The sequence below is a fragment of the Anolis sagrei genome, chromosome 6 (assembly GCF_037176765.1).
Source record: "Anolis sagrei isolate rAnoSag1 chromosome 6, rAnoSag1.mat, whole genome shotgun sequence".
Taxonomy (NCBI): Eukaryota; Metazoa; Chordata; class Lepidosauria; order Squamata; family Dactyloidae; genus Anolis; species Anolis sagrei.
In genome coordinates, this window is record NC_090026.1 from 4366331 (window position 1) to 4392000 (window position 25670).

General features: G+C 43.5%; 1 protein-coding gene across 1 annotated transcript in view; it reads right to left on the bottom strand.

Annotated features, from left to right (window-relative positions):
• The window catches only part of DVL2 (dishevelled segment polarity protein 2), a 28492-nt gene extending 3422 nt beyond the window's left edge, over positions 1–25070 (bottom strand). The window contains exons 1-13 of the mRNA XM_060779883.2: positions 24615–25070; positions 17902–17971; positions 16292–16443; positions 13582–13691; positions 13323–13455; positions 12138–12228; positions 10884–10953; positions 8943–9082; positions 8723–8799; positions 8541–8608; positions 6840–6974; positions 2022–2153; positions 353–529 (exon numbers count right to left, since the gene is read on the bottom strand). Coding sequence (XP_060635866.2) covers positions 353–529; positions 2022–2153; positions 6840–6974; positions 8541–8608; positions 8723–8799; positions 8943–9082; positions 10884–10953; positions 12138–12228; positions 13323–13455; positions 13582–13691; positions 16292–16443; positions 17902–17971; positions 24615–24895 — 1636 coding nt within the window. The 5' untranslated portion in view covers positions 24896–25070. The remainder of the gene's footprint in view (positions 1–352; positions 530–2021; positions 2154–6839; positions 6975–8540; positions 8609–8722; positions 8800–8942; positions 9083–10883; positions 10954–12137; positions 12229–13322; positions 13456–13581; positions 13692–16291; positions 16444–17901; positions 17972–24614) is intronic.
• Between the last annotated feature and the right edge of the window lie 600 nt (positions 25071–25670).

Here is a 25670-nt window from a genome sequence, read left to right on the forward strand (position 1 = left end):
TGCCTTAGTGGGTACTTGGGACTCAAAAAAATTGAAGCATTGGTTCAATAACAAACTCAAGATCGCCTCAGCTAGACTGGCTTTGATTGACAAACCAAGGATGTTTCAGAAGGCTCTTTTAGTTAGTATATTATATTTTCTAATTACTCAAGACACTCTGCGAGGGAGCAAGAAGAAGGTTGTTCCAAATGAAACTCTTGGTAGATGTCATAGAGTGGAAAGGCATGTGGACGGAAGCTGAAATAAATGCAGGCAACCAAACGAAAACAGAGAACTCCTGGGATGAGTTTTCCCCAAATATTCAAACCTATTTCACATTCTTGTTCCATCCACATCCCATGCGCCCACTTACAGTTCTCGCAGCCACTGAAGTCTCCAAAGATGTAGTAGCACTGCTCGGAGAAGGTGATCTTGTTGACTGTGTGCCGGATGAAGCCAGCCTTCAGGAGGTTGCTGGCGTATTTGCGGGCCTCTCGGCGATCCTGGAATCCCTCCACATGGTGGTAGAGCCAGTCCACCACGTCGGAGCCTGAGAAGGGGGAGCAAAGAAGGGGGCCACATATTAAATTGCCATTGTCTGTGCAACAATTCAGGGCTGTCTCCCCCAAAACTGACATGACCTGTGAGAGCCTTGACCTGTGCTGAATAATCACCTTTTAGAAAATATATACCGTATATACTCGGGTATAAGCAGAGTTTTCTAGCCCTTTTTTTAGTCTGAAAAAGCTGCCTCAGCTTATACTCGAGTCAAAGTTATTATTTTACTGAGCTATTATTATATTTATTGTTTTATTCTATTTATTATTAATAATATTACATTTACCTTAATTTAATCCATTATTATTATTATTATTGCATTTAATATTTTTCTATTTATTACTTTTATTATTTCATTTATTATTTGACTCTATTATTATTATTACTACTACTACTACATTTATTATATTTATCTATTTGTTGTTATTATTATTTATTGTTTTACTCTATTATTATTATTATTATTATTATTCTGTTTTATCATTATATTTATACTTAAGATCGTCCGGGGAGGCCCTGCTCTCATTACTGTCTTCGTCACAAGTACGTTTGGGGGAGACGAGAGACAGGGCCTTCTCAGTGGTGGCCCCTTGGCTTTGGAACACCCTCCCTAAGAAGATTAGAACTTCACCCTCCCTCTTAACGTTTTGGAGGCAAGTTAAAACATGGTTGTTTGAGCAAGCGTTTACAAATGCAGAGTAGCTAATATAGGAAATCAAATGACTTGATAATGGAACTGGACAATGCTTGATAATAAGGAGACGCTAATGTTGTTGGTTTTATTGCTTTTGTGGTGTTTTATACTGTTTAATGTTTTTATTTGTATTATGTTTTTATGTATACTGATTTGTTGGAAACCACCTAGAGTTGCTGATTGGCTGAGAAAGGCGGTATACAAATACAGTAAATAAATAAATAGATAGATATTTTACTCTATTGTTGCTGTAATTATTACATTTCCATTATTTACTCTATTATTATTTATTAAATTTATTTATTATTATTTATTACATTTATTATTTTACTCTATTATTATTGGAAGGAAACGTAAGCACATTTACATTGAAAAAGGTTTGAATAATGGTTTAATCAGAGTTGAACAGTCTTATTTTAAATTAGTTTTATGTAAATATTCAAAAACAACTTACTGATGTGCCAATTAATGTAATTTTATAGGTATCTATTTTTATTTTGAAACTGGCCAGTAGCCGTACATTTCCCACCTTTAGGTCTACTTGAGTGAATACTGCTTATACTTGAGTATATACGGTACTTCTAAGCTAAAATATTAATATTTATAGACGAAGATTTTCTTGGAAAGATGGCCTAAGTTTGCCCATGCCTCATCTAAACTCTTTGTTATAAATCTGATTTATTTATTTCCCCAACATCCTCCCACTGGCAAGAGCCAACCCATCTGGAAGCCTGCTCAGGGGAATTCTGAGGCCTGCTGACCACTCCCCTCCCTTGTGTTGGTCCCATACCAAGGAAGGCGTTGGGGATGGTGATCTTGAGCCACATGCGGTCTCGAACCTCCAGGCCGGACTCTGGAGAGGCCATGGCCTTGGTGACAGAAGCCATGTCTGTGTGGATGGAGAGGTTGAAGTCATCAAAGCCTGCAGAGAGAAAAGAGAGAGGTGGGTGGCGTGGAAGGATGGAGACACGGCAGAGATGCGATACGCTTGGTTTAGACTTAAAGAACTGAGCCACTTCCCCAAAAGAACAGACTTCTGGTATGTTAGGAGATGTATTGTTTTCACACGTTCATACTACTGGATGATTTTAAAGATCTGGAAAGCTTTGCACCACCTCACATGCCTCTTGGAAGACTTGGGAAAAGATCATGATTGACATCTTCCTGGACCCTGCTGTGTTCTGTCTTTTTCCCACAACAGTATAAATATGCTGAATAACCCAAGACTTGGAATATATGATACTGATAACCATGACAGTTCATACTAAAAGATAAACTGCTTAAAGATGGAGAAATTTACTGACTGTAAGAGATGTTCAGCAGTGGAACTCTCTGCCTCAGAGTGCAGTGGAAGCTCCATCCTTGGAGGATTATAACAGAGGTTGGATGGCCATCTGTCAGGGGTGTTTTGATTGTGCTTTTCCTGCATGGCACTGTTGGACTAGATGGCCCATGTGGTCTTTTCCAACTCTATGATTCTATGCCATTAGACTCCTCCCCTGTGTACCTTATGTTGGAATTCAACCCCACACTGCCCAAGTCTCAGGTCCTCAATGAGGAACTGTTTAGTTAGCTAAGAATAGGCTAGGGTTTCCCTCCCCCCATGTCTCCTGTATGACAGTTGGGAATGTTATCTTTTTCTTCTCTCTTCTTGCTCTCATTCAGATTGATTGCTTAAAATGAATACTTTTCTACTGCATGGGTTTTTGAATCTGACTTCTGCCTTCTTACACTTTAGTACGGAGAGTATGTGTTGTGTGCTTTGAGATCTCTCTCTGTTTGTGTGTCAGGAGAGATGTTGTGATTGGATGCTATGATTGAGTTTAGGGTAGTTTTCCCTGACACCTTTCCCCCTCCTTTTTGGGCTCCCAACTGAATAAAGCTCTAAGTGCCCTTACTGCCTATTACAGGGAAAACCAGCTGATTTCTAGTCCATTTAAAACACAGAAATGAGCTTTTCATCTTAAAAACAGACAAGCATATTGAGCTCTGAGGATGACCTGGGATGGAATCCTACTGGAGCATTGCAGCACACCCAAATATTATATTTTATTTATTTATTTATTTATTTATTTATTTATTTATTTATTTATTTGCTCCATTTAAGTACTGCTTTTCTCAGCCCTCGGGCGACTCAAAGCAGTTTATAGTAGCAAAATTCAATGCTTGAACATCATAAAACAGATTAAAACAATTAAAAACCATAGCATCAATATACAAACATTGCAAAGTCCATACTACATAACTTAGTTAAAATCAAGATCCAATCTCGTCATCCAGTCGTTTCATGTTCCAATATTTATTACACTGCCTTTTCAAATGCCTGCTCGAATAACCAGGTCTTAACTTTCTTACAAAATGCGAACAAAGAAGGGGCCAATCTAATATCTCTGGGAAGGGCGTTCCATAGCCTGGGAGGCACTGGACCGTGCTCTGACCTACAAGAAGCACTGCCTGAACATCAAGCAAAAAGTGGGCGCTAGAAACAATATCATACGAAAGCTGACTGGCACAACCTGGGGATCACAACCAGACACAGTGAAGACATCTGCCCTTGCACTATGCTACTCTGCTGCTGAGTATGCATGCCCAGTGTGGAACACATCTCACCACATTAGAACAGTGCATGTGGCTCTTAATGAGACATGCCGCATTATCACGGGGTGTCTGCGCCCTACACCACTAAGGAAATTATACTGTTTAGCAGGTATTGCACCACCTGACATCCGTCTGGTAGTAGCAACCAATAGTGAAAGGACCAAGGCAGTGACATCTCCGGCCCATCCCTTGTTTGGGTATCAGCCAGCATGCCAACGACTTAAATCAAGAAATAGTTTTTTAAGATCTACAGAGACCCATGTTTTTAGCCAACTTGTGTTTTAAGCAATTTTAACTGTTGTTAATTTTACCCATCTGTGTGCCCAAGCAACTGGTTGTTCTTAATTCTCATTGCCTGCGTACCTTGAGGCTGAAACATGTCGGCACTTCTTGTAGATTTTTACCCTCGTTTTTAGCCAACACATATTTTAAGCAGCTTTTACTGTTTGCAAATTTATCCACTGAATCATAGAATCAGAGTTGGAAGAGACCTCATGGGCCATCCAGTCCAACCCCATTCTGCCAAGAAGGAGGAATATTGCATTCAAATCACCCCTGACAGATGGCCATCCAGCCTCTGCTTAAAAGCTTCCAAAGAAGGAGCCTCCACCACACTCCGGGGCAGAGAGTTCCACTGCTGAACGGATCTCACAGTCAGGAAGTTCTTCCTCATGTTCAGATGGAATCTCCTTTCTTGTAGTTTGAAGCCATTGTTCTGGCCCTGTTAGTCATTCAGATGACACTGGATGTTCTTAATCTCATTACCTGTATAACTTGTATGCTACAGTGTAATAAGGGTCTCTGGACCATAATAAAAATTTATCTATCTATCTACAGAGACACTCGCTGGAACACCTCAGCAAGCGAGAGTCCAAAAGTGGCAGGCTGAAACCCAGAACTTCAATCAATGACTGATACCAAATGAGAGGCTCCCTCCTGGATGACTTGGAAGGCGCTGAACAGACTGCGCTCTGGCACCACGCGATGCAGAGCCAACCTCAAGAAATGGGGCCACAAAGTGGAATCCACGACATGCGAGTGTGGAGAAGAGCAAACTACAGACCGCCTGCTGCAATGCAACCTGTGCCCTGCCACATGCACAATGGAGGACCTTCTTATAGCAACACCAAAGGCGCTCTAAGTGGGCAGCTTCTGGTCAAAGGACATTTAACAGAATGCCAAGTTTGCAAACTTTGTGTGTGTGTATGTGTGTTTAAATACAATACAACTGTTTGGTTCGCTCCTGACACAATAAATAAATGAGTAACAATGGCCCCTTCTTTGAAAACTATTGCGTATATGTGCGTCCCAAAAACGTAACAGCAAAAATATTGAAAGGGAGAAGTATGGCCAACTGTTAAATCTTACGATGCCTCCCCTGGATCTGAGAACTATTCAAAGACCCTGCAAAGTATAGCTGAAGAAATCTACAGAGAAGCTGGAGTGTGCCTTTCAAAACCAATGAGGAACCATGGCTAAGCACATCCGCAATGCAAGGATGTCTCCTTTCTGCATCAATCATTTTGCACAAATGGCTGCCATTAATAATGTCACCTGAACTCCGCTCCCATTGCCCTTGCTAACAGCAATCCTGTCCTCCCACCAGCGAACCATGGACAAATATAATAAATCTGCCAGGTGAGCTAACGCTTCACACAGTAAATGAAGTGGACAAGGCCTGGATTACATCAACCTCGGTTTCTAAGTCCGTCAAGTGCCAAAAGAGTCTTGGTTTTTTTGCTAAATAGCAGCCACCAAAGGGTGAAAAATCCTGGCAGCAGCAGAAAATCTGCAAGATGTTATGTAAAAAGAGAGACAAAAATACACTCCTTGAAAAAGCTTGGAAAAGCTGGCAGCACCTTCTGTCATCATTTCCCTGGACAGAAGTACAAAGAGACTTTTTTGACCATGACTCCCAAAAATCCCCCACTCAGTCCTTTAGACCAGTGTTTCTCAACCTGGGGGTTGGGACCCGGGGGGGGGGGGGGGGTCGCAAGAGGGGTTGCCAAAGATCAACAGAACACAAAGTATTTCCTGTTGGTTGGGGGGAGGGGGTTCTGTGTGGGAAGTTTGGCTAAATTCTATCATTGGTGGTGTTCAGAATGCTCCTTGATTGTAGGTGAACTATAAATCCCAACAACTACAACTCTCAAGTGTCAGGGTCTATTTTCCCCAAACTCCACCAGTGTTCACATTTGGGCATATTTAGTCTTCATGCCAAGTTTGGTCCATATCTATCATTATTTGAGTCCACAGTGCTCTCTGGATGTAGGTGAACTACAACTCCAAAACTCAAGGTCAGTGCCCACCAAACCCTTCCAGTGTTTTTTATTGGTCATGGGAGTTCTGAGTGCTACGATTGGTTCAATTCTGTCGTTGGTGGAGTTCTGAATGCTCTTTATTGTAGGTGAACTATAAATCCCAACAACTGCAAAGTCCAAATGTTAAGGTCTATTTTCCCCGAATTCCACCAGTATTCACATTTGGACATACAGAGTATCCATGCCAAGTTTGGCCCAGACCTATCATTGTTTGAATCCACAGTGCTCTCTGGATGTAGGTGAACTACAACTCCCAAACCCAAGGTCAATGCCCACCAAACCCTTTCAGTATTTTCTGTCGGTCATGGGAGTTCTATGTGCCAAGTTTGGTTCAATTCCATTGTTGGTGGAGTTCAGAATGCTCTTTGATTGTAAGTGAACTATACATCCCACCAACTACAACTCCCAAATGACAAAATCAGTCCCCCCGTCCCCCCGTCCCCCCAACCCCACTTGTATTCAAATTTGGGCATATTGTGTATTTGTGCCCAATTTGGTCCAGTGAATGAAAATCCATCCTGCATATCAGATATTTACATTATGATTCATAATAGTAAAATGACAGTTATGAAGTAGCAACGAAAATAATGTGATGGTTGGGAGTCACCACAACATGAGGAACTGTATTAAGGGGTCGTGACGTTAGGAAGGTTGAGAAACACTGCTTTAGACAAACGACAGGGACTCACGCTCTGTCTCTGTGACGGAAGTTCCCGAAGTGATGGTGCTCATGGAACTGCTCCCAGGGTAGGCAGCAAAGGCCCCGGTCAGGGCAGCCGAGTGCGAGACCCAGGCCGCAGGGTCGATGGGCTGGATCGGCTCATCTGGACACGACAAGACAGAGACAGAAATTAAGTACCAGGAAGCTTTTTTGAAGAAAAAAAAACCCCACAAACTCTGCTTCCTAGCCTAATCCCCCAATAGTTCACCACCATGGGATGCCTTCCAGATTCTTCTTCGTGATGCATCCAAGATGTCTGGTTCAGGGATTATGGCAGATGTAGTTCAACATGATAAGAGCCAATGTGGTGAAACAATTTGAGTCTTGGACTCTGACAGAATAGGGTTTGAATCCTCACTCAGCCCTGAAAACTGACCACTGCGTAGTAACCCTCTCTCTAGGACAGGCACAGGCAAACTTTGTTCCTGCTGGTGTTTTGGACTTCAATTCCCACAATGCCTAACAGCCTACCGGCTGTTAGGCACTGTGGAAGTTGAAATTCAAAACACCTAGAGAAGGGCCAAAGTTTGCCCATGCCTGCTCTAGAAAAAAGCCCATGTCAAATCACTTCCATAAACATTTGGCCAAACAAACCCTATGATAGGGTTGCTGTGAGTTGAAGTCAACATGAAGGCATGTCTTTGATTGTGCCTACACCTCATCCATCTGGGGATTCTGGGCCTGTTAGTCATTTGGATGACACTGGGGATTCTAGGTCTGCAACTCAGCAGGAGAGCCAGCAAGAGATTTTGAGCCCTGAAAATGAGCGGTCTCTGTCTGAAAGCCACATTCCTGAAAGGCAGTTTGCTAGGGAAGCAAGGTCAGGAACAGATGGGAGTTCGGGGGATGAAACTGAAAGTCCAGGTGGACAGACTAATGAACAATTAGATAGGAGATTTAGGTTCCATCAACCTAGAGCTTCTCAGGAGGGTTTATGAAGGTCAAGAAGCCAAGAAGTCCTTATCAGTTTTTCAGGGGAAAAGGCATTATTTTCTCTCTATACTATTAGCTAGCCCAGCAGATGGGTCCATCAGTCCAGACAGTGTTGGTATTTGAGTATAGTCAAGTCCAGGGATTTAGAGTTCCATGTTTCCTTTTGTTCATTTCTCATGATTTCAAGTTTTGAGGACTGTTCCCGAATCTCATGTTTTTGGATTTATTCCGCCTTTGTTTTCCTGGTTTTTGATGCTACTCCTGTACTGTGATTTCTGTGGATTATTATTGATATTTGGACTTGGGTTTTTTATACTTTTGCTGAATTGCTTTTCATAGATATTCTTCAATAAACTGCTTTGCTATTTTACCTTGGACCGGAGTGTGTGTTAAGTACAGAGGTGGTTCCCAGCATGTAATAACAAGTCCAATACAGCTGGAGGGAACTTCACTGAGGAAGGCCATCCCCCAAATCTAAAACCACCTTCCCCTGAAATTCAAATAGGTCGCCCCTTTAGGGCTAGAACCTGAAGTATCAGCCATAAACTCACAGAATGAGGCCTAGAGTGCCCTACCTATTTGGCCTCAAGCATTCTCAAGTTAATTAGGGATTCCAACCAAGTCCCACTGGGTCCAATCAAGCCAAATCAACAACAAAACAGCTTCATGGTGAGAGCGGGCTGGAGGAAAAGGAGAATCAAACACCCAAGGCCTGGAAAAGATTGTATCCACTTACTTCTTGGCAGGGTGAAATAACCTTGTGGGGAGGGATCCCAGCACTTGGCCACTGTCAACACAATTGGGCTGCAAAAGGAAGAAAGGCACCTTTGAGTCAACTGACACAATGAATGCAACACACACTGAGGTAAGTCTCATTGACACAGGAAGTCGAAAGGGGTCGGAAGGACCAGGACCTACCCTGGTTTGTGAACAATCTCCCTCAAAACTCTCACAGCGTCGTCGTTGCTCATGTTCTCAAAATTGATGTCATTGACCTGGGACAAAAAGAGGGTGTGCATTTTGAGGCCTGCTTCAAGATCTACTACATATAGCCCCACAACACTGGACAGCTGTTCCCCTGAGACAGTCGTCACATCCCAAGGGGCAAGAGAACCCATATTCCAAGAAGCCAACTCACCTGAAGCAGCATGTCTCCGGGCTCGATTCTGCCATCGGCAGCAACCGCACCCCCTTTCATGATGGAGCCAATGTAGATGCCGCCATCCCCTCGCTCGTTGCTTTGCCCCACAATGGAGATGCCCAGGAAGTTGTACTTTTCTGCTCAGACAAGAGGCAAACAAAACAAGGTTCTTGATGAACCAACCTGGACACAGCATATGATTTGAGAACACAGAAATGCTGGATCACACTAACAACCACTATGTCAGATTGCACAGGGAAGCCATTGAAATCCACAAGCATGTCGACAATTTCAAAAAAAAGTAGGAAATCACTGAAATTTATTTATTTATTTATTCGCATATTTGTATCCCCTCCTTCTTACGGGGTGGGATTCAGGGCAGCTTCACAACAGGCATTCCTTTGATGCCAACAACAATGATAAATGATAAGTTTTAAAAAATCATTAACACATTAAATTATTAAAATTACTAAAACATTCATTTAAAATCATGCAGGCTCAAAAATGAACAAAATCTGCCCACCAGTATTTAAAAAAACACTAAAATCAGGACAGCAAATTAAGAATAACATTTGGAAAACAGGAGAATTCCAGACAGGAAACAATCAGGCCAGCCAACACCTCCCAACAAAGGTTTCCCAAGGCAGACCGCAGCCAGGCTTTGAAACTGCAAGGCTATTCAATGCTAATCAAGGTTGTCAATTGCAACATTCACACTTGCCTCCAACAGACAAGAGTTTTTTCTCCCACCCTGGACATTCCACAGATATATAAATCCTGTTTTCCTAGTTTCCAATAGATCTATCAACCTCTGAAGATGCCTGCCATAGATGTGGGTGAAACATCAGGAGATAATGCTTCTGGAACATAGCCAGACAGCCCGAAAAACTCACAGCAAACCAGTGATTCCAGCCATGAAAGCCTTTGACAACACATAAATAAGGCTCGTCTACTGACTAGGCTACTGAGAGAGGATTCTCAAGGGGCTGACCCAAAGCAGACCTTGCAAATGATGTTGTGAATATCCCTCCAAACAATTGAGAGAAAAGATAAACTTCCCCTTAGTTTTTTTAATGACTTTTGTTTTAAAAATTAACCTTGGAACACACTCAGAATCCATTACATTTATATCCATCTCCTGCTCAGACTTTCTCTAGTCTTGAACTCAGGAGAGAGTGGCAAGGCTTCTCAGAGGGCCAAGCATGTGAACTTCTCACCTGAAGGACAGGGGTAATCCAGGTTTTTTCCCCCATCTCCATCAGTTGCCATTAAGGTGCAATTCAGTAAAATATACTAGAATTGATATTCATGATAACAGCACCGGGATTGTGGCGCAGCTGGCTGAGTGTCAGCTGCATTAAGATAACTCTGACCAGAAGGTCATGAGTTCGAAGCCAGCCCGGGTCGGAGTGAGCTTCTGGCCAATTTTGTGTAGCTTGTTGTCGACCTTTGTAACCCGAAAGACAGTTGCATCGGTCAAATAGGAAAATTAGGTACCACCTATGTGTGGGGAGGCTAATTAACTAATTTATGAGGCCATAAAAAGACTCCAGCAAAAAAGCACTCCAGTAAAGCATGCAGGGAATGCGGAAGTACTTCATCAGCGTCGCAGATGGACGATGAAAGCGACAGCTCCCCTGGCGGCCAGAAAATGTTAAATAGCCTCTGTGTATGTCTATATACATTGTATATCTAATTGGCATTGAATGTTTGCCATATATGTGTACATTGTAATCCGCCCTGAGTCCCCTGCGGGGTGAGAAGGGCGGAATATAAATGCTGTAAATAAATAAACTTACAATCTGATGTTACTAATTGCTTTATGGAGAAAAATGAAAAGACCAGGGGTTGTGATAAAAGCAGTCCTGTTTTGTTTCTAAACCCTGTTATTATATTGTAAAGAGATTGTGGATTTTTTTTTAAGTTAGCCCTGCTTACCCATATTCAATGTAACTGTGATAATGTTGAGGGACATGGTGGAGTCTGTAACACTGCTGAAAGAGGAAGTCTGAAAGGACAACAAAACAGAGTGAGAGAGATTGGGGGAGATATAGGGAACAGCAGGCTTCTCCAAGGTTTTCCCCCAATACAAACACAAAGGGACAGTCTCTGCTACAATGCTCCCTCTGTTGATGTCTATTTTCAACTCCAACTAATGGTGACTCTTAGACAAGTCTGTCACAGCAAGGTTTATCCTGAGGTTTGCCATTCCCTTTCCCTCAGGCGGAGTCTGACTACTTAAGGGTCACGCAGCCAGTGGTTTTTTTGTGGCCGCATGTGGATTCAAACACTGGCCTTCTGGGGTCTAATGTTCAAAGCACGATGCCACAATGCTTCACCTAGGGTTTTCTTGGCCAGAATAATAATAATAATAATAATAATAATAATAATAATACTCTATTTTCCTACTTTCCTATAACACTGTTATGTTTTCTCCCACTTTCACTGTTTATATTGAAAAAGCACAATTAAAAACTATATTAATAATAATCATCATCATCATCATCATCATCTTTATTTATACCCCGCCACCATCTCCCCAAAGGGGACTCAGAGCGGCTTACATGGGGCCAAGCCCAAACAAGAATTACAATATAATACAAATTGCAATAAAATAAACAACATAACATTAAGATATAAAACATCAAAGCCTATAAAACAATATACACAGAACATAGGAACAAAGCATAATGACAGAAAGAAAAAGGGCGGGCTGCATCATTATTATTATTATTATTATTATTATTATATTAACTTTATTTGTACCCCGCTAGCATCTCCCGAAGGACTCGATGCGGCTTACAAAGGCCAAGGCATGTACATAAAATGATTTAAAAACACTGGGTGAGATAAGGGGGGAGAACTAATTGTAAGGGAGAACTCATAGAGAGATAGGAAAATAAGCAAACCTTTGTACATGGAGGGTGGGGGGACTCCTGTGACAAAAACATAAAATTATATGGCTACTCTTCAAAAATGCAACGGCAGAGCTTTCTAGTTTGATATTACTTCCTCCCCCCCCCCCTCCCCAGAGAGGAAAAAATAGAAATTGCTTATGGCTGCCCAAGAGATTCCCACGATTGAGCAGAGATTGGGAGTCCTACACCAGTGTTGACTCACATTCCGTACCAATTCTTTTTGCCCTGATTGAATCCCAAACTGCCCACCCTTCTGGGCTAGATTCAAACTGACCCGCTCCAGACGTGGTGGGCGCTGCTTCCGTCGCCTGCGGTGGCGCTTGAGGAGGCGGGAGGCGCTGCTCTGCTCAGTGGAGCTGCTGAATCTGTCGCAGGAGGAGACAGGAAGAAGTGGGAAAAGTGCCAAAGCCATTTTGAGTTGCCATTCCCCAACAATCTCTGCTTCCCCTCAGCCCAAAAACCAAAGCACAAGAGAAGAACTGGATTCAAAATCACCTCTTCTTGAAGAAATATTAGTTAGAAGAGGAAGACACCATCCAAGCCCTCCTGGCAGCCTGTTTAAAAAAACCTCCAGAGGAGACGCCACCACACTTTCTACTGAATAGTGAATTACATTAGTGCAGGCATGGGCAAACTTCAGCCCTCCAGGTGTTTTGGCCTTCAACTCCCACAATTGTGCCTGCCGTTAGGAATTGTGGGAGTTGAAGTCCAAAATACCCAGAGGGCTGAAGTTTGCCCATGCTTGCATTAGAGCATCTCATTGCAGGTTCTGAGAGACTGAGAGAAGCTGAACAGACACTGAGATGATATCAGATTAGCTACTCAGTGGCCTAAACCCACCTCAGAAAAGCCAACTGCCTGAATAGTAATAATAATAATAATAATAATTTACTTAGAAGGCGCTGAACAGACTGCGGTCTGGCACCACGAGATGCAGAGCCAATCTTAAGAAATGGGGCTACAAAGTGAAATCCACGACATGCGAGTGCAGAGAAGAGCAAACCACTGACCACCTGCTCCAATGCACCCTGAGCCCTGCCACATGCACAATGGAGGACCTTCTTGCAGCAACACCAGAGGCATTCCAAGTGGCCAGATACTCCTTAAAGGACATTTAATCAACTACCAAACTTGCAAATTTTGTGTTTTGTCTGTCTGTTTGTTTGTTTTGTTCTGTTCTGTTAGAAATATAATACAATTGACTGGTTGCCCTGACATGACAAATACGTAACAAAGAGTTAGAATACACTTACATATAAAGATTAAAATTAGATGCACATTAAAATATATAGAACATTGCATTCACTATTAAAATCACGCCATCCTCAACCATAATCCGGGGCCGTTCCAAAGATGAACTGCCCGTATTTCGAGGCTATTATTGCACTATTGATTAATCCCCAAAGGCTTGACCCCAGTGGAGCACGAGCTGCCACTCCATCCCACCTTCCCCTTTTACCTGCTCATGGTATCGTCATCATCCGAGTCGCAGAGGCTGGTGGTCTCTAGTTCACTGGTGAGCAGAGTGGAGGAGCTCTCATAGCCAGCCAGGTGCCGCTCCAAGCGGGACTGTCCGTTCAGCCGGTGCCCTCCTGGGCCAAAGGAACAGAGAAAGGGGACCATCAAGGAGACACGCCAAGTCTAACACATCTGTCTCCTGCCTGTCCCTGACAAAGGGAGAAAAGATCCAGGGTCTCGGCTCTCAGGCAGTCACTCACCTCCGTGCTCCATGCTCTCCCTGCGCCGGGGCCGCTCCCGCCTCAGCGAAACTACTGATTCGGTCTCTGTTTCATGGTCCAAGTTCTCGTGGCTGCCTGACACATTTGGGCTGCAAAAAGCAAGAAGTAGCCCCCCACAAGGTTCAATTTATTAAAAGACAGGGAGGGACACCCCACTGGCAAAAAGGAGCATGCCCCAAACCACTCAGCTCTAGGATCTCTCACTGTTGATAGTTTGGGCTCAATAGCTCTATTGCAGTCGGCCCTACAATATCCATGGCTTCAAAACATGCCAAAGAGAAAATGAACCCCCCTCCCAAAAAAACCCCTAGTCTTAATTTTGATAATTCCTATAAGAGATATCATTTTGTGACACAATTGTAGGTATCAGTGGTTCCCAATCTGTGGTCTGTGGACCACCAGTGGTCCGCAAGAACTAAACTATGGTCCATGGCCTCAATGTTACTAGACCGTTGCTACCAATGGGGGGAGGGCATGGATAATGGGCGATATACATCTATGGAATGTATGAAGTGTCATATAAGGTAAATTTACATTTGGAATAATGTATACCAAGATAAGACTTGTATGGCAAAAGTTTGTTAATTGACGGAATGTATCAAATATAATAATAATAATAATAATAATAATAATAATAAACTACACCATTGCAATGAGAGCAATTGGAGCAGAATTCAAAACGATCTTGACAGATTAGAGAGATGGGCCAAAACTAGTAAAATGAAGTTCGACAGTGACAAATGCAAAATACTCCACTTAGGCAGAAAAAATGAAATGCAAAAATACAGAATGGAGGATGCGTGGCTCAAGAGCAGTACATGTGAAAAATATCTTGGGGTCCTTGTGGACAACAAGTTAAACATGAGCCAACAATGTGATGTGGCGGCAAAAAAAGCCAATGGGTTTTTGGCCTGCATCAATAGGAGTCTAGTGTCTAGGTTTAGGGAAGTAATGCTACCCATGCTCTATTCTGCCTTGGTTAGACCACACCTGGAGTATTGTGTCCAATTCTGGGCACCACAATTCAAGAGAGATATTGACAAGCTGGAATGTGTCCAGAGGAGGGTGACTAAAATGATCAAGGGTCTGGAGAACAAGCCCTATGAGGAGCGGCTTAAAGAGCTGGGCATGTTTAGCCTGAAGAAGAGAAAGCTGAGAGGAGACATGAGAGCCATGTATAAATATGTTAACAGGAGCAGGGCGTAGGGAGCACACAACGCCCCTGCTGTCCCAGCTCCACTGGCTGCCGATTTGCTACCGGGCCCAATTTAAGGTGCTGGTACTATCCTACAAAGCCCTAAACGGTTCCGGCCCAAAATACCTTGCAGACCGCATCTTGGCCTACGAGCCCACGAGGACCTTGAGATCATCCGGGGAGGCCCTTCTCTCGATCCCGTCTGCCTCACAGGCACACCTGGCGGGGACGAGAGAGCGGGCCTTCTCGGTGGTGGCCCCCCGGCTGTGGAACGCCCTCCCTGCTGAAGTTAGACAGGCGCCCTCCCTTATGGCCTTTCGTAAAAGCCTGAAAACATGGCTCTTCGAGTTGGCCTTTAACTGAGTGCTATATCTTGGCAATGATGACCGGAATGGACCACGACTATGAGACTGACTATGACCCATGATATGACGAAGCGGATTTTTAGTATAAGTATATGTCAAGTAGTAGTAGCATGTTATGTATTGTTCTGATTACTGTAAATTGTCTTTTCTATGTTGTTGTTCACCGCCACGAGTCGCCCCCTGGGCTGAGAGTGGCGGTAAATAAGTGCAAGTAATAAATAAATAAATAAATAAATATGTGAGAGGAAGCCACAGGGAGGAGGGAGCAAGCTTGTTTTCTGCTGCCCTGGAGAAAGGAGATTCCATCTGAACATTACGAAGAACTTCCTGACTGTGAGAGCCGTTCAGCAGTGGAACTCTCTGCCCTGGAGTGTGGTGGAAGCTCCTTCTTTGGAAGCTTTTAAACAGAGGCTGAATGGCCATCTGTCAGGAGTGCTTTGAATACAATATTCCTGCTTCTTGGCAGGGGGTTAGACTGGATGGCCCATGAGGTCTCTTCCAACTCTAGGATTCTATGATTGGTCTCGCGAAACCTTCGTATAGTGCTGAGTCTTATTAAATATTGTTTTCTCTGGGTGAGCAGATGGCAACTACTGGATGGCATACGTTCTGTATGAGAAACTAGAGCTGATGTGGTCTACCCAGTGCAATTTTATGAATCAGCAACCCAAATAACCAAACCAAATCTAAAGTCGACCAAAAACTGATTCATAGCCCTTTTGGTACTAATGTTGGAGAGTGGTCACTGGTCAAGTGGTCCCTGGTAAAAAAAAAAAAAGTTGAGAACCACTGGTATATATAACGGGACTTGAGCCTCCACAGATTTTTGGTATCCACAACAGTTCTGGTACCAAAACCCAGGAGACATTGAGAGCTCACTGTATATGCTCCTTGTATACCTCCTTCCTATTTAATAGCATCAACAGCAATAATACATTTTACCTGTCTCTCCTTTCGGCTCAAGGCAGGGTACAACAAAGTCACAACATATCAAGAAAAAATACAGATGTCAAAACACACTTAGTACATTCAGCTCTTGGTAGTTCTGCCTGACAATGCCATGATTATATATATTTTCCTTGGCAGATGTCTATCACCTGAAACCCACCCTCCCTCTCCCGCTACTTACTGGAAAGAAGGGGGGCGGGAGTCCCCGATGCCACTTGTCCGCTCCACAGGTAATGGCGGAAGTGGGGGCGGTGGGGGCGAAGGCTCTGGGCGCACCTCGACAGGAGGGGGAGGAGGGGGAGGCTCTGGCTGCAGGGTTTCCGAGGACACAAGCTGTGCAGCAGAAAAGCAGAAGACACGCTGACTATGGCATTCCATCCTCTGAGTGCTATAGAAACATTCACACAGCCCCTATAAAGTAGAGAAATCTCCTGCCCACCAAAAAAAGCTAATTTAAGGACTGAAGGAGGATTCTGCAGGATTCCAAAGGTGCCATGGCTTTGTTTTCCACAGTGTCCAGCTGAGAGACGCAATGGACAAAAATGATAGAAGCCCACTTTCTCCTCTTTTCTGAAACTATTTTCCCCCAGAGAAAAAAACCCAAAAAAAAACAAAAACTGAGTGGAAAAATAAATAGATTTTGGAATATTTTACTTCAGAATGATGAATAAAATTTAAGACATGTTGTGCATATATTTACTCTCCCTGAATTATTTCCATAAAGGAGGAAATCTTTTTTTTTTTAAGGCAATGTCCTGCCATTTCTAGTCTTTCCCCTTATTATGGGAATGAATTCATTACGTCTGTCTGATGCTTTGGGAGATTAGAGGAGACAAAATAATTTTCTCTCTTTTAACAACATTGACAATTTTGTCTGTTTTTATAGGAGCCCTTCATGGCGAAATGCCAGCAGGACTGCTGACTGAAAGGTTGGTGGTTTGAATCTGGGGAGTAGGGTGAGCTCCTATTGTCAGCTCCAACTTCTCATGCGGGGACACGAGAGAAGCCTCCCACAGGATGATAATACATCCAGGCGTCCCCTGGGCAATGTCCTTGCAGAGGGCCAATTCTCTCACACCAGAAGCGACTTGCAGTTTCTCAAGTTGTTCCTGACATGAAAAATATTCTGTTTTTATGGGGCCGTGTTGCTTTTTTCTAAACCCAAGAGATCCCTTGCGGTTCAGTTCTTTACCATGTAGCTCCATTTGTCGCACAAAAAATAAACAATTGAAAAGGAGAATTCAGTTTCTAGCTGTACATTTTCTGGCTGTACATTTAATATGTCAAACAAATCTGTATATCATGTTATGAAAATAAAGACTTTTATGTTTCTAAAGCAACAATGATTTTCAATATGTAAATGATAAAACCATTTTTTCAATATATCTGGAAATGAGACGGAGCCCTACACACACACCCCCCACCCCCCTGCCAACATCTTGCAAAAGTGCAAGCCTTTTTCCATGGCTTCGGAATTTCGGGAAGCTTTACATCTCTAAGTGAAACTGAAGTCTTAAGCACACAAAGCCCAAGGCCAACAGTTTCCTAGTCAGGACATAAATGCACTTCGAAAGCCGACAAAGTGACTAATGTCACACAAAGGTCACAAAATATAGGCAGAGCCCAGGGAAAAGCTCCAGCTTTTTGGGGCTACCTTTTCCAGCATCCCCAGCAGCCACAATGGCTAAGGGATTCTGGGAAAGATTGCACATGAATTTCCAAGCTCTGAAGAAAAGCAGCAGGGAGGAAAGACTGGACAAATGGAAGAGAAAAGACATGTCAACTTCATACCCAGGAAACGACTCTGCCATTGAAGCAAGGGAGCTTTGCGTTGTCGTCCGAAATTTCCTCCTTCACAACCCTTCAATAGAAGAGACAAACAAAATCAAAAGGTGCAGCATCAAATGCCTCCTGAATGCCAAAAAAGTTAAGAGGGTCCCTTCTTAGGGGCTTGGGAGGGAGATTTTTTCATCTTTTACGTCAGTGCTTTTCAAACATTTCATGTTTTTATCTTACAGGGTTGGACTGTATGGCCCTTGGGGTTTCTCTTCCAATTCTAGGATTCCATCTCTGTCTCTCTATTCTATCTATTCTACTTAGGGTCTATCTATCTTGTCTGTCTGTCTGGAGGCTGGATGGCCCAAGAATATATAATTCTATCTACCCATCTAAGGGGGTTGGACTGGATGGATCTTGAGGGTCCCTTTCCAATGCTAGGATTTTATACTATTATTAAAATAATAACAATAATAATACCCAGAGGCGTGAGAACCACCCATCTGTCTATCTATCTGTGTTTCCATCTGTACATCCATCTATCTTTCCATCTTAGGATGCTGGACTGCATGGCCCTATAGGGTCTCTTCCATTCCAACATTCTTAGGGTCTATCTATCTTGTATGTCTATCTATCTGATTGGGGGTTAGATTGGATGGCCCTTCGGCCTTCACTATCTCCATGACTATATGCTTCTATCATCTATCTATCCATCCATTTAATGAGGTTGCACTGGATGGATCTTGAGGGTCCCTTTCCAACTCTAGAATTCTATCCTTCTACTAACAACAACAACAACAACAACAGTAGAGGCTGGAGGACCATCTGCCTGACTTATCTGTCTGTTTATCCATCCATCCTATCTATCTTAAGGATTAGACTGGATGGCTCTTGGGTCTAATTCCATGACTACATAATTCTAGCATCTATCTATCCATCTATCTATCTGCTTATCTATCTATCCATCTCATGGCATTGTGCAGGATGGCCCTTGGGGTCTCTTCCAGTTCTAGGATTCAATTTCTCTATCCTATCTATTCTATTAGGGTCTCTTTCAGTCTAACTTCCTTAGGGTCTATCTATCCTGTCTGTTTGGGGGCTGCGTGATCCTTGGGTCACCCCTACCTCCATTAATATATACTTCTATCATCTATCTATCCATCCATCCATCCATCCATCCATCCATCCAAGGGGGTTGCATTGGATGGCTCTTGGGAGTCTCTTCCAACTCTAGCATTCTATACTTCCATTATTAAAAATAATAACAATAATAGGTGGAGGCTGGGGGACCGTCTGTTTGTCTTTCTGTTTATCCATCCATCCTATCTATCTTAGGGGGTTGGGCTGGTAGGCCCTTGGGTATCTTCTACCTCAATGATTATATGCTTCTATCTACCTGGATGGATCTTGGGGGTCCCTTTCCAACTCTAGTATTCTATACTTCTACTACCGGTAATAACAACAACAATAAGCAAATGCTGGAGGACCATCTTTCTGTCTACCTGTCTGTTTATATATCCATCCATCTTATCTATCTTAGAGGGTTGGCCTGGATGGCCCTTGGATCTTCCCCAACTCAATGACCAAATGCTTCTATCATCTATCTATCCATCCATCTAAGGGTGTTGCACTGGATGGATCTTGGGGTCCCTTTCCAACTCTAGGAATATATACTTCTACTACCAATAATAATAAGCAGAAGCTGCAGGACCATCTTTCTGTCTATCTGTCTGTTTATATATCCATCCATCTTATCTATCTTAGAGGGTTGACCTGGATGGCCCTTGGATCTTCCCTAACTCAATGAATATATGCTTCTATCATCTATCTATCTATCTATCTATCTATCTATCTATCTATCCATCCATCCATCCATCCATCCATCTAAGGGTGCTGCACTGGGTGGATCTTGGAGTCCCTTTCCAACTCTAGGAATCTATACTTCTACTACTACAAATAATAATAATAATAATAATAATAATAATAATAATAACAACAACAACAACAACAAGCAAAAGCTGGAGGACCATCTTTCTGTCTATCTGTCCATTTATCCATCCATCCAATCTTAGAGGGTTGGCCTGGATGGCCCTTGGGTCTTCCCTAACTCAATGACCAAATGCTTCTATCATCTATCTATCTATCTATCTATCTATCCATCCATCCATCCATCCATCTAAGGGAGTTGCAATGGATGGATCTTGGGGTCCCTTTCCAACTCTGGGATTATATACTTCTACTACTAATAATAATAACAACAATAACAACAATAAGCAGAAGCTGGAGGACCATCTTTCTGTCCATCTGTCTGTTTATATCTCCATCCATCTTATCCATCCATCTTATCTATCTTAGAGGGTTGGCCTGGATGGCCCTTGGGTCTTCCCTAACTCAATGACCAAATGCTTCTATCATCTATCTATCTATCCATCTAAGGGTGTTGCACTGGATGGATCTTGGGGTCCCTTTCCAACTCTAGGATTATATACTTCTACTACCAATAATAATAAGCAGAAGCTGGAGGACCATCTTTCTGTCTACCTGTCTGTTTATATATCCATCCATCTTATCTATCTTAGAGGGTTGGCCTGGATGGCCCTTGGATCTTCCCTAACTCAATGAATATATGCTTCTATCTATCTATCTATCTATCTATCTATCTATCTATCTATCCATCCATCCATTCATTCATCCATCCATCCATCCATCTAAGGGTGCTGCACTGGGTGGATCTTGGAGTCCGTTTCCAACTCTAGGATTCTATACTACTACTACTACTACTACAAATAATAATAACAACAACAACAATAAGCAGAAGCTGGAAGACCATCTTTCTGTCTATCTGTCCATTTATCCATCCATCCATCCAATCTTAGAGGGTTGGCCTGAATGGCCCTTGCAACTTCCCTAACTCAATAAGTATATGCTTCTATCATCTATCTATCTATCTATCTATCTATCTATCTATCTATCCATCCATCCATCTAAGGGAGTTGCAATGGATGGATCTTGGGGTCCCTTTCCAACTCTGGGATTATATACTTCTACTAATAATAATAATAACAACAATAACAACAATAAGCAGAAGCTGGAGGACCATCTTTCTGTCTATCTGTCTGTTTATATCTCCATCCATCCTATCCATCCATCTTATCTGTCTTAGAGGGTTGGCCTGGATGGCCCTTGGGTCTTCCCTAACTCAATGACTATATGCTTCAATTATCTATCTATCTATCTCTCCATCTAATGGGGTTGCACTGGATGAATCTTGGGGATATCTTCCAAGTCTAGGATATTATGAATATACTACATAGAAAAAGCAATGGGATTCTTCTTCTCTGGAGGCATATAAGCAGAAATGAACAGCCATAGACCCGTACCTATTATTGTTGTTGCCTGCTATACCACTGCACTTAATTCCCGGTCCCCCTAGAATTTATTGAGCTTGCACTAATCTCGGCACGGTCTTTTAAATTGCCTTGAACAGACAGGATTACTTTTTAAATATAGATGTGTTATGGTGACAATTTTTATGCTTACATTGTTTTGTTAATCTTATGGTTATGTTGTTTACTCTGTATGTATTGATTATGATACTTGGAAAATGCTCTGAGTCCCCTCGGAGAGAGAAAGCAGTATATAAAGTTTATTATTATTATTATTATTAAGCTGAATGGCCATCTGCCGGGAGGGCTTGGATAGGATCTTGGGAGTCTCTTCCAACTCTAGGATGTTATGAATATACTACACGGAAAAAGCAATAGGATTCTCCTTCTCTGGAGGCGTTTAATATGTCCTCAAAATGCACTATTATTGATTTAGGGTTGATTTGCACACCCTATCCCGTCCAAAATTTCTATCCCAGTTATATCCTACCTTGCCCATGCCCAGCATTATTTTTTAAATTTTTAATTTTACATTTGGCCCAGCCATAGGTTTTTAATTGCTTGTTGTGTTACTGTATTGCTTATTTTTATTTCTGTTTATGAGATATATCTTATCTGTTTTGTATTGTTTGTTTGCTATTGCTTTATTATTAATGTATTGTGGGCTCGGCCTCATGTAAGCCGCACCGAGTCCCTTGAGGAGATGGTAGTGGGGCATAAATAAAGTTTTTTAAAAATATATTATTATTATTATTATTATTATTATTAAGCAGAAGCTGAATGGCCATCTGCCGGGAGGGCTTGGGTAAGATATTCCAGCAGATGAGAATGGGGTCGGACTGGGTGGCTTTTGAGGTCTCCTTCTAGGATTCTATACTTGTAATAACAATAATAATCAGAGGCCGGAGGGCCATCTGTTGGGAGGGCTTGGGGTCGGACTGGGTGGCCTTTGGGGTCCCCTTCTAGGATTCCATACTTCTAATAACAATAATAATTAGAGACTGGAGGGCCATCTGTTGGAAGGGCTTGGGGTCGGACTGGGTGGCCTTTGGGGTCCCCTTCTAGGATTCTATACTTCTAATAACAATAATAATCAGAGACTGGAGGGCCATCTGTTGAGCGGGCTTGGGTAGGATATTCCAGTAGATGAGAATGGGGTCAGACTGGATGGCCTTTGGGGTCCCCTTCTAGGATTCCATACTTCTAATAACAATAATAATCGGAGACTGGAGGGCCATCTGTTGGGAGGGCTTGGGCAGGATCTCACTGTAAAGGATGGAGCTGATGGGAAGGGCAGGGCCTCAGGCGGAGCAGAAGAGGGCCCTCCCCATACGCCAGTGTTTCTCAACCTGGGGGTCGGGACCCCTGAGGGGGTCGCGAGAGGGTGTCAGAGGGGTCGCCAAAGACCATAAGAAAACACAGTATTTTATGACAGTCATGGGGATTCCATGTGGGAAGTTTGAGCCAATTCTATCGTTGGTGGAGTTCAGAATGTTCTTCGATTGTAATGAACTATAAATCCCAGCAACTACAACTCCCAAATGTCAAGATCTATTTTCCCCAGACTCCACCAGTGTTCACATTTGGGCATATTGAGTATTCGTGCCAAGTTTGGTCCATTGCATGAGTCCACAGTGCTCTCTGGATATAGGTGAACTACAACTCCCAAACTCAAGGTCAATGCCCATCAAACCCTTCCAGTGTTTTCCATTGGTCATGGGAGCCAAGTTTGTTTCAAATCCATCGAGTTCAGAATGCTCTTTGATTATAAGTGAACTATAAATCCCAGCAACTACAACTCCCAAATGACAAAATCAATCCTCCCCCAACCCCACTAGCATTTACATGTGGGTGCATTGGGTATTTGTGCCCAGTTTGGTCCAGTGACTGAAAATGCATCCCGCATATCTGATATTTACATTATGATTTGTAACAGTAGTAAAATGACTGTTATGAAGTAGCAACGAAAACAATATAATGGTTGGGGGTCACTACAACATGAGGGACTGGATTAAGGGGTCACGGCATTAGGAAGGTTGAGAACCACTGCCTTTCCTACGGACATTAGACTAGCACCATCTCTAATGGTATTCCGCAAAAAGGTGAAGACCTGGCTGTTTGTGCAGGCGTTTGAGTAATTTAGTGCAATCTGGTAATGGAACATAGGAATGGAACAATGGACGACGAACCTGGACTACGCTTGGGTGATGAGAAGATTGGGTACGGTTGTTTTTTTTGTAATAATTGTGCATTGTAATTGTTTATTGGTAATTTATGGATAATGTGTTAAGTCAATTGTTATATGTTGTATGGAACCACTGCTGTTTCTACTGTTTTTACTGTTTGTGAACCGCTGTGAGTCGCCTTCGGGCTTGAGATACAGCGGTATATAAGCAAAGTAAATAAATAAATAATAAATAATATATAGACAATAACACGCAATGGGGTTGGACTGGGTGGCCTTTGGGGCCCCCTTCTAGGATTCTATGCTTCTAATAACCTATAAAACCCTATACGGTTCCGGCCCAGTGTACTTGTCCGAACGGATCTCCCTCTACATCCCACCTCGAAGTTTAAGATCTTCTGGGGAGGCCCTGCTCTCGACCCCGCCAGTCTCACAAGTGAGGCTGGCGGGGACTAGGAGCAGGGCCTTCTCGGTGGCGGCCCCCCGCCTGTGGAACTCACTCCCCGGGGAGATTAGATCGGCGACTTCCCTCCTAGCATTTAGGAAAAAACTAAAGACCTGGATGTGGGACCAAGCTTTTGGTCACTCTGACAACTAACTCAAGGACCTGGTGATAGACAAGGACAAACGGAATAGAACAGATGTATGGACTGATATATGGACTCTGACATGAGATTGGTTTAGGTTTTATGATTTTACTATGTATTGATGTTTTAATCTAACTGCTGAATTGTTATATTTTTTGGATTACTTGTTGTGTGATTGGACATCTAATTGTGCCCTCCCTGTAAGCCGCCCTGAGTCCCCCTCGGGGTGAGAAGGGCGGGGTATAAGTGAATGAAATAAATAAATAAATAAATAATAACAGTAATAATCAGAGGCTGGAGGGCTTGGGTAAGATATTCAAGTAGATGAGAATGGGGTCAGACTGGGTGGCCTTTGGGGCCCCCTTCTAGGATTCTATACTTCTAATAACAATAATAATTGGAGAGTGGAAGGCCATCTGTTGGGAGGGCTTGGGTAGGATCTCCCTGTAAAGAATGGAGTTGAAGGGCAGGGCAGGGCCTCAGAAGAGGGCCCTCCCCAAACGCCCAAGGCCCTTCCTTGGGGGCACATGGGGAGGGATGTCTGTCTTCTCCCCCTTCGGGAGTCCTCACCCGAAGTCCTGGTCCATGCTCTTGAAGAAGTACTTGGCGCCAGGCCTGGCCAGGGCGGCCTTGACGTGGCCTAGAGTGAGGCGCTCGGCCGGGACCGGGATCTTCACCAGGTAAGGCGTCTCCTCTTCGTCCAGGTGGTAGATCACCTTCGTCTCGCCCGCGGGCTGCATGGAGGAAGAGGAGGAGGAGGAAGAAGAGGCAGAAGCGGCGTTGAGAAGAGCAGGAGGAGGAGGAGGATGAGGCTGAGGCGGCGCGCTAGGCCCGGAGCCCGCCATCGCCATGGCAACCAGCGGAAGGGCGGAAGCACAGGCGCCTCCTTCTTCTCCTTCCTTTAGGCCGCGCCCACGTTACCGAAGAGAGGGGGGGCAGGTAAAGTTAATAGCGGGGGGGGGTTAATAAAATAAAAAAAGGGAGGGGGAAAGGGGAAGAACGAAGGGACGAAGCCGCCCTCTCTCTCTCTCTCTCCTCTCTTTCGTCGCGCAGCTTACGTCACCACGCACGCGTTGCGCGCGCAGCTCCGCCCCTCGCTTGGGGAAAACAAGGCGTGAGGGGGCGTCACGTGACGAGCGTCTCCTCCTCCTCCTCCTCCTGCTCTTCTTCTTCTTCTTCTTGGGTCAGCCTGGCTTCCTAGGCCTGTCAACATAGAATCATAGAATCAAAGAGTTGGAAGAGACCTCATGGGTCATCATCCAGTCCAACCCCATTCTGCCAAGAAGCAGGAATATTGCATTCAAATCACTCCTGACAGATGGCCATCCAGCCTCTGCTTAAAAGCTTCCAAAGAAGGAGCCCCCACCACACTCCAGGACAGAGAGTTCCACTGCTGAACGGCTCTTTCTCAAGTTCTTTCTCATGTTCAGATGGAATCTCCTCTCTTGTAGCTTGAAGCCATTGTTCCACTGCATCCTAGTCTCCAAGGAAGCAGAAAACAAGCTTGCTCCCTCCTCCTCCCTGTGGCTTCCTCTCACATATTTATACATGGCCCTCATCATGTCTCCTCTCAACCTTCCCTTCAACAACTGCACTGCATCCTGTCAGATCCCCAAAATCTGGAGA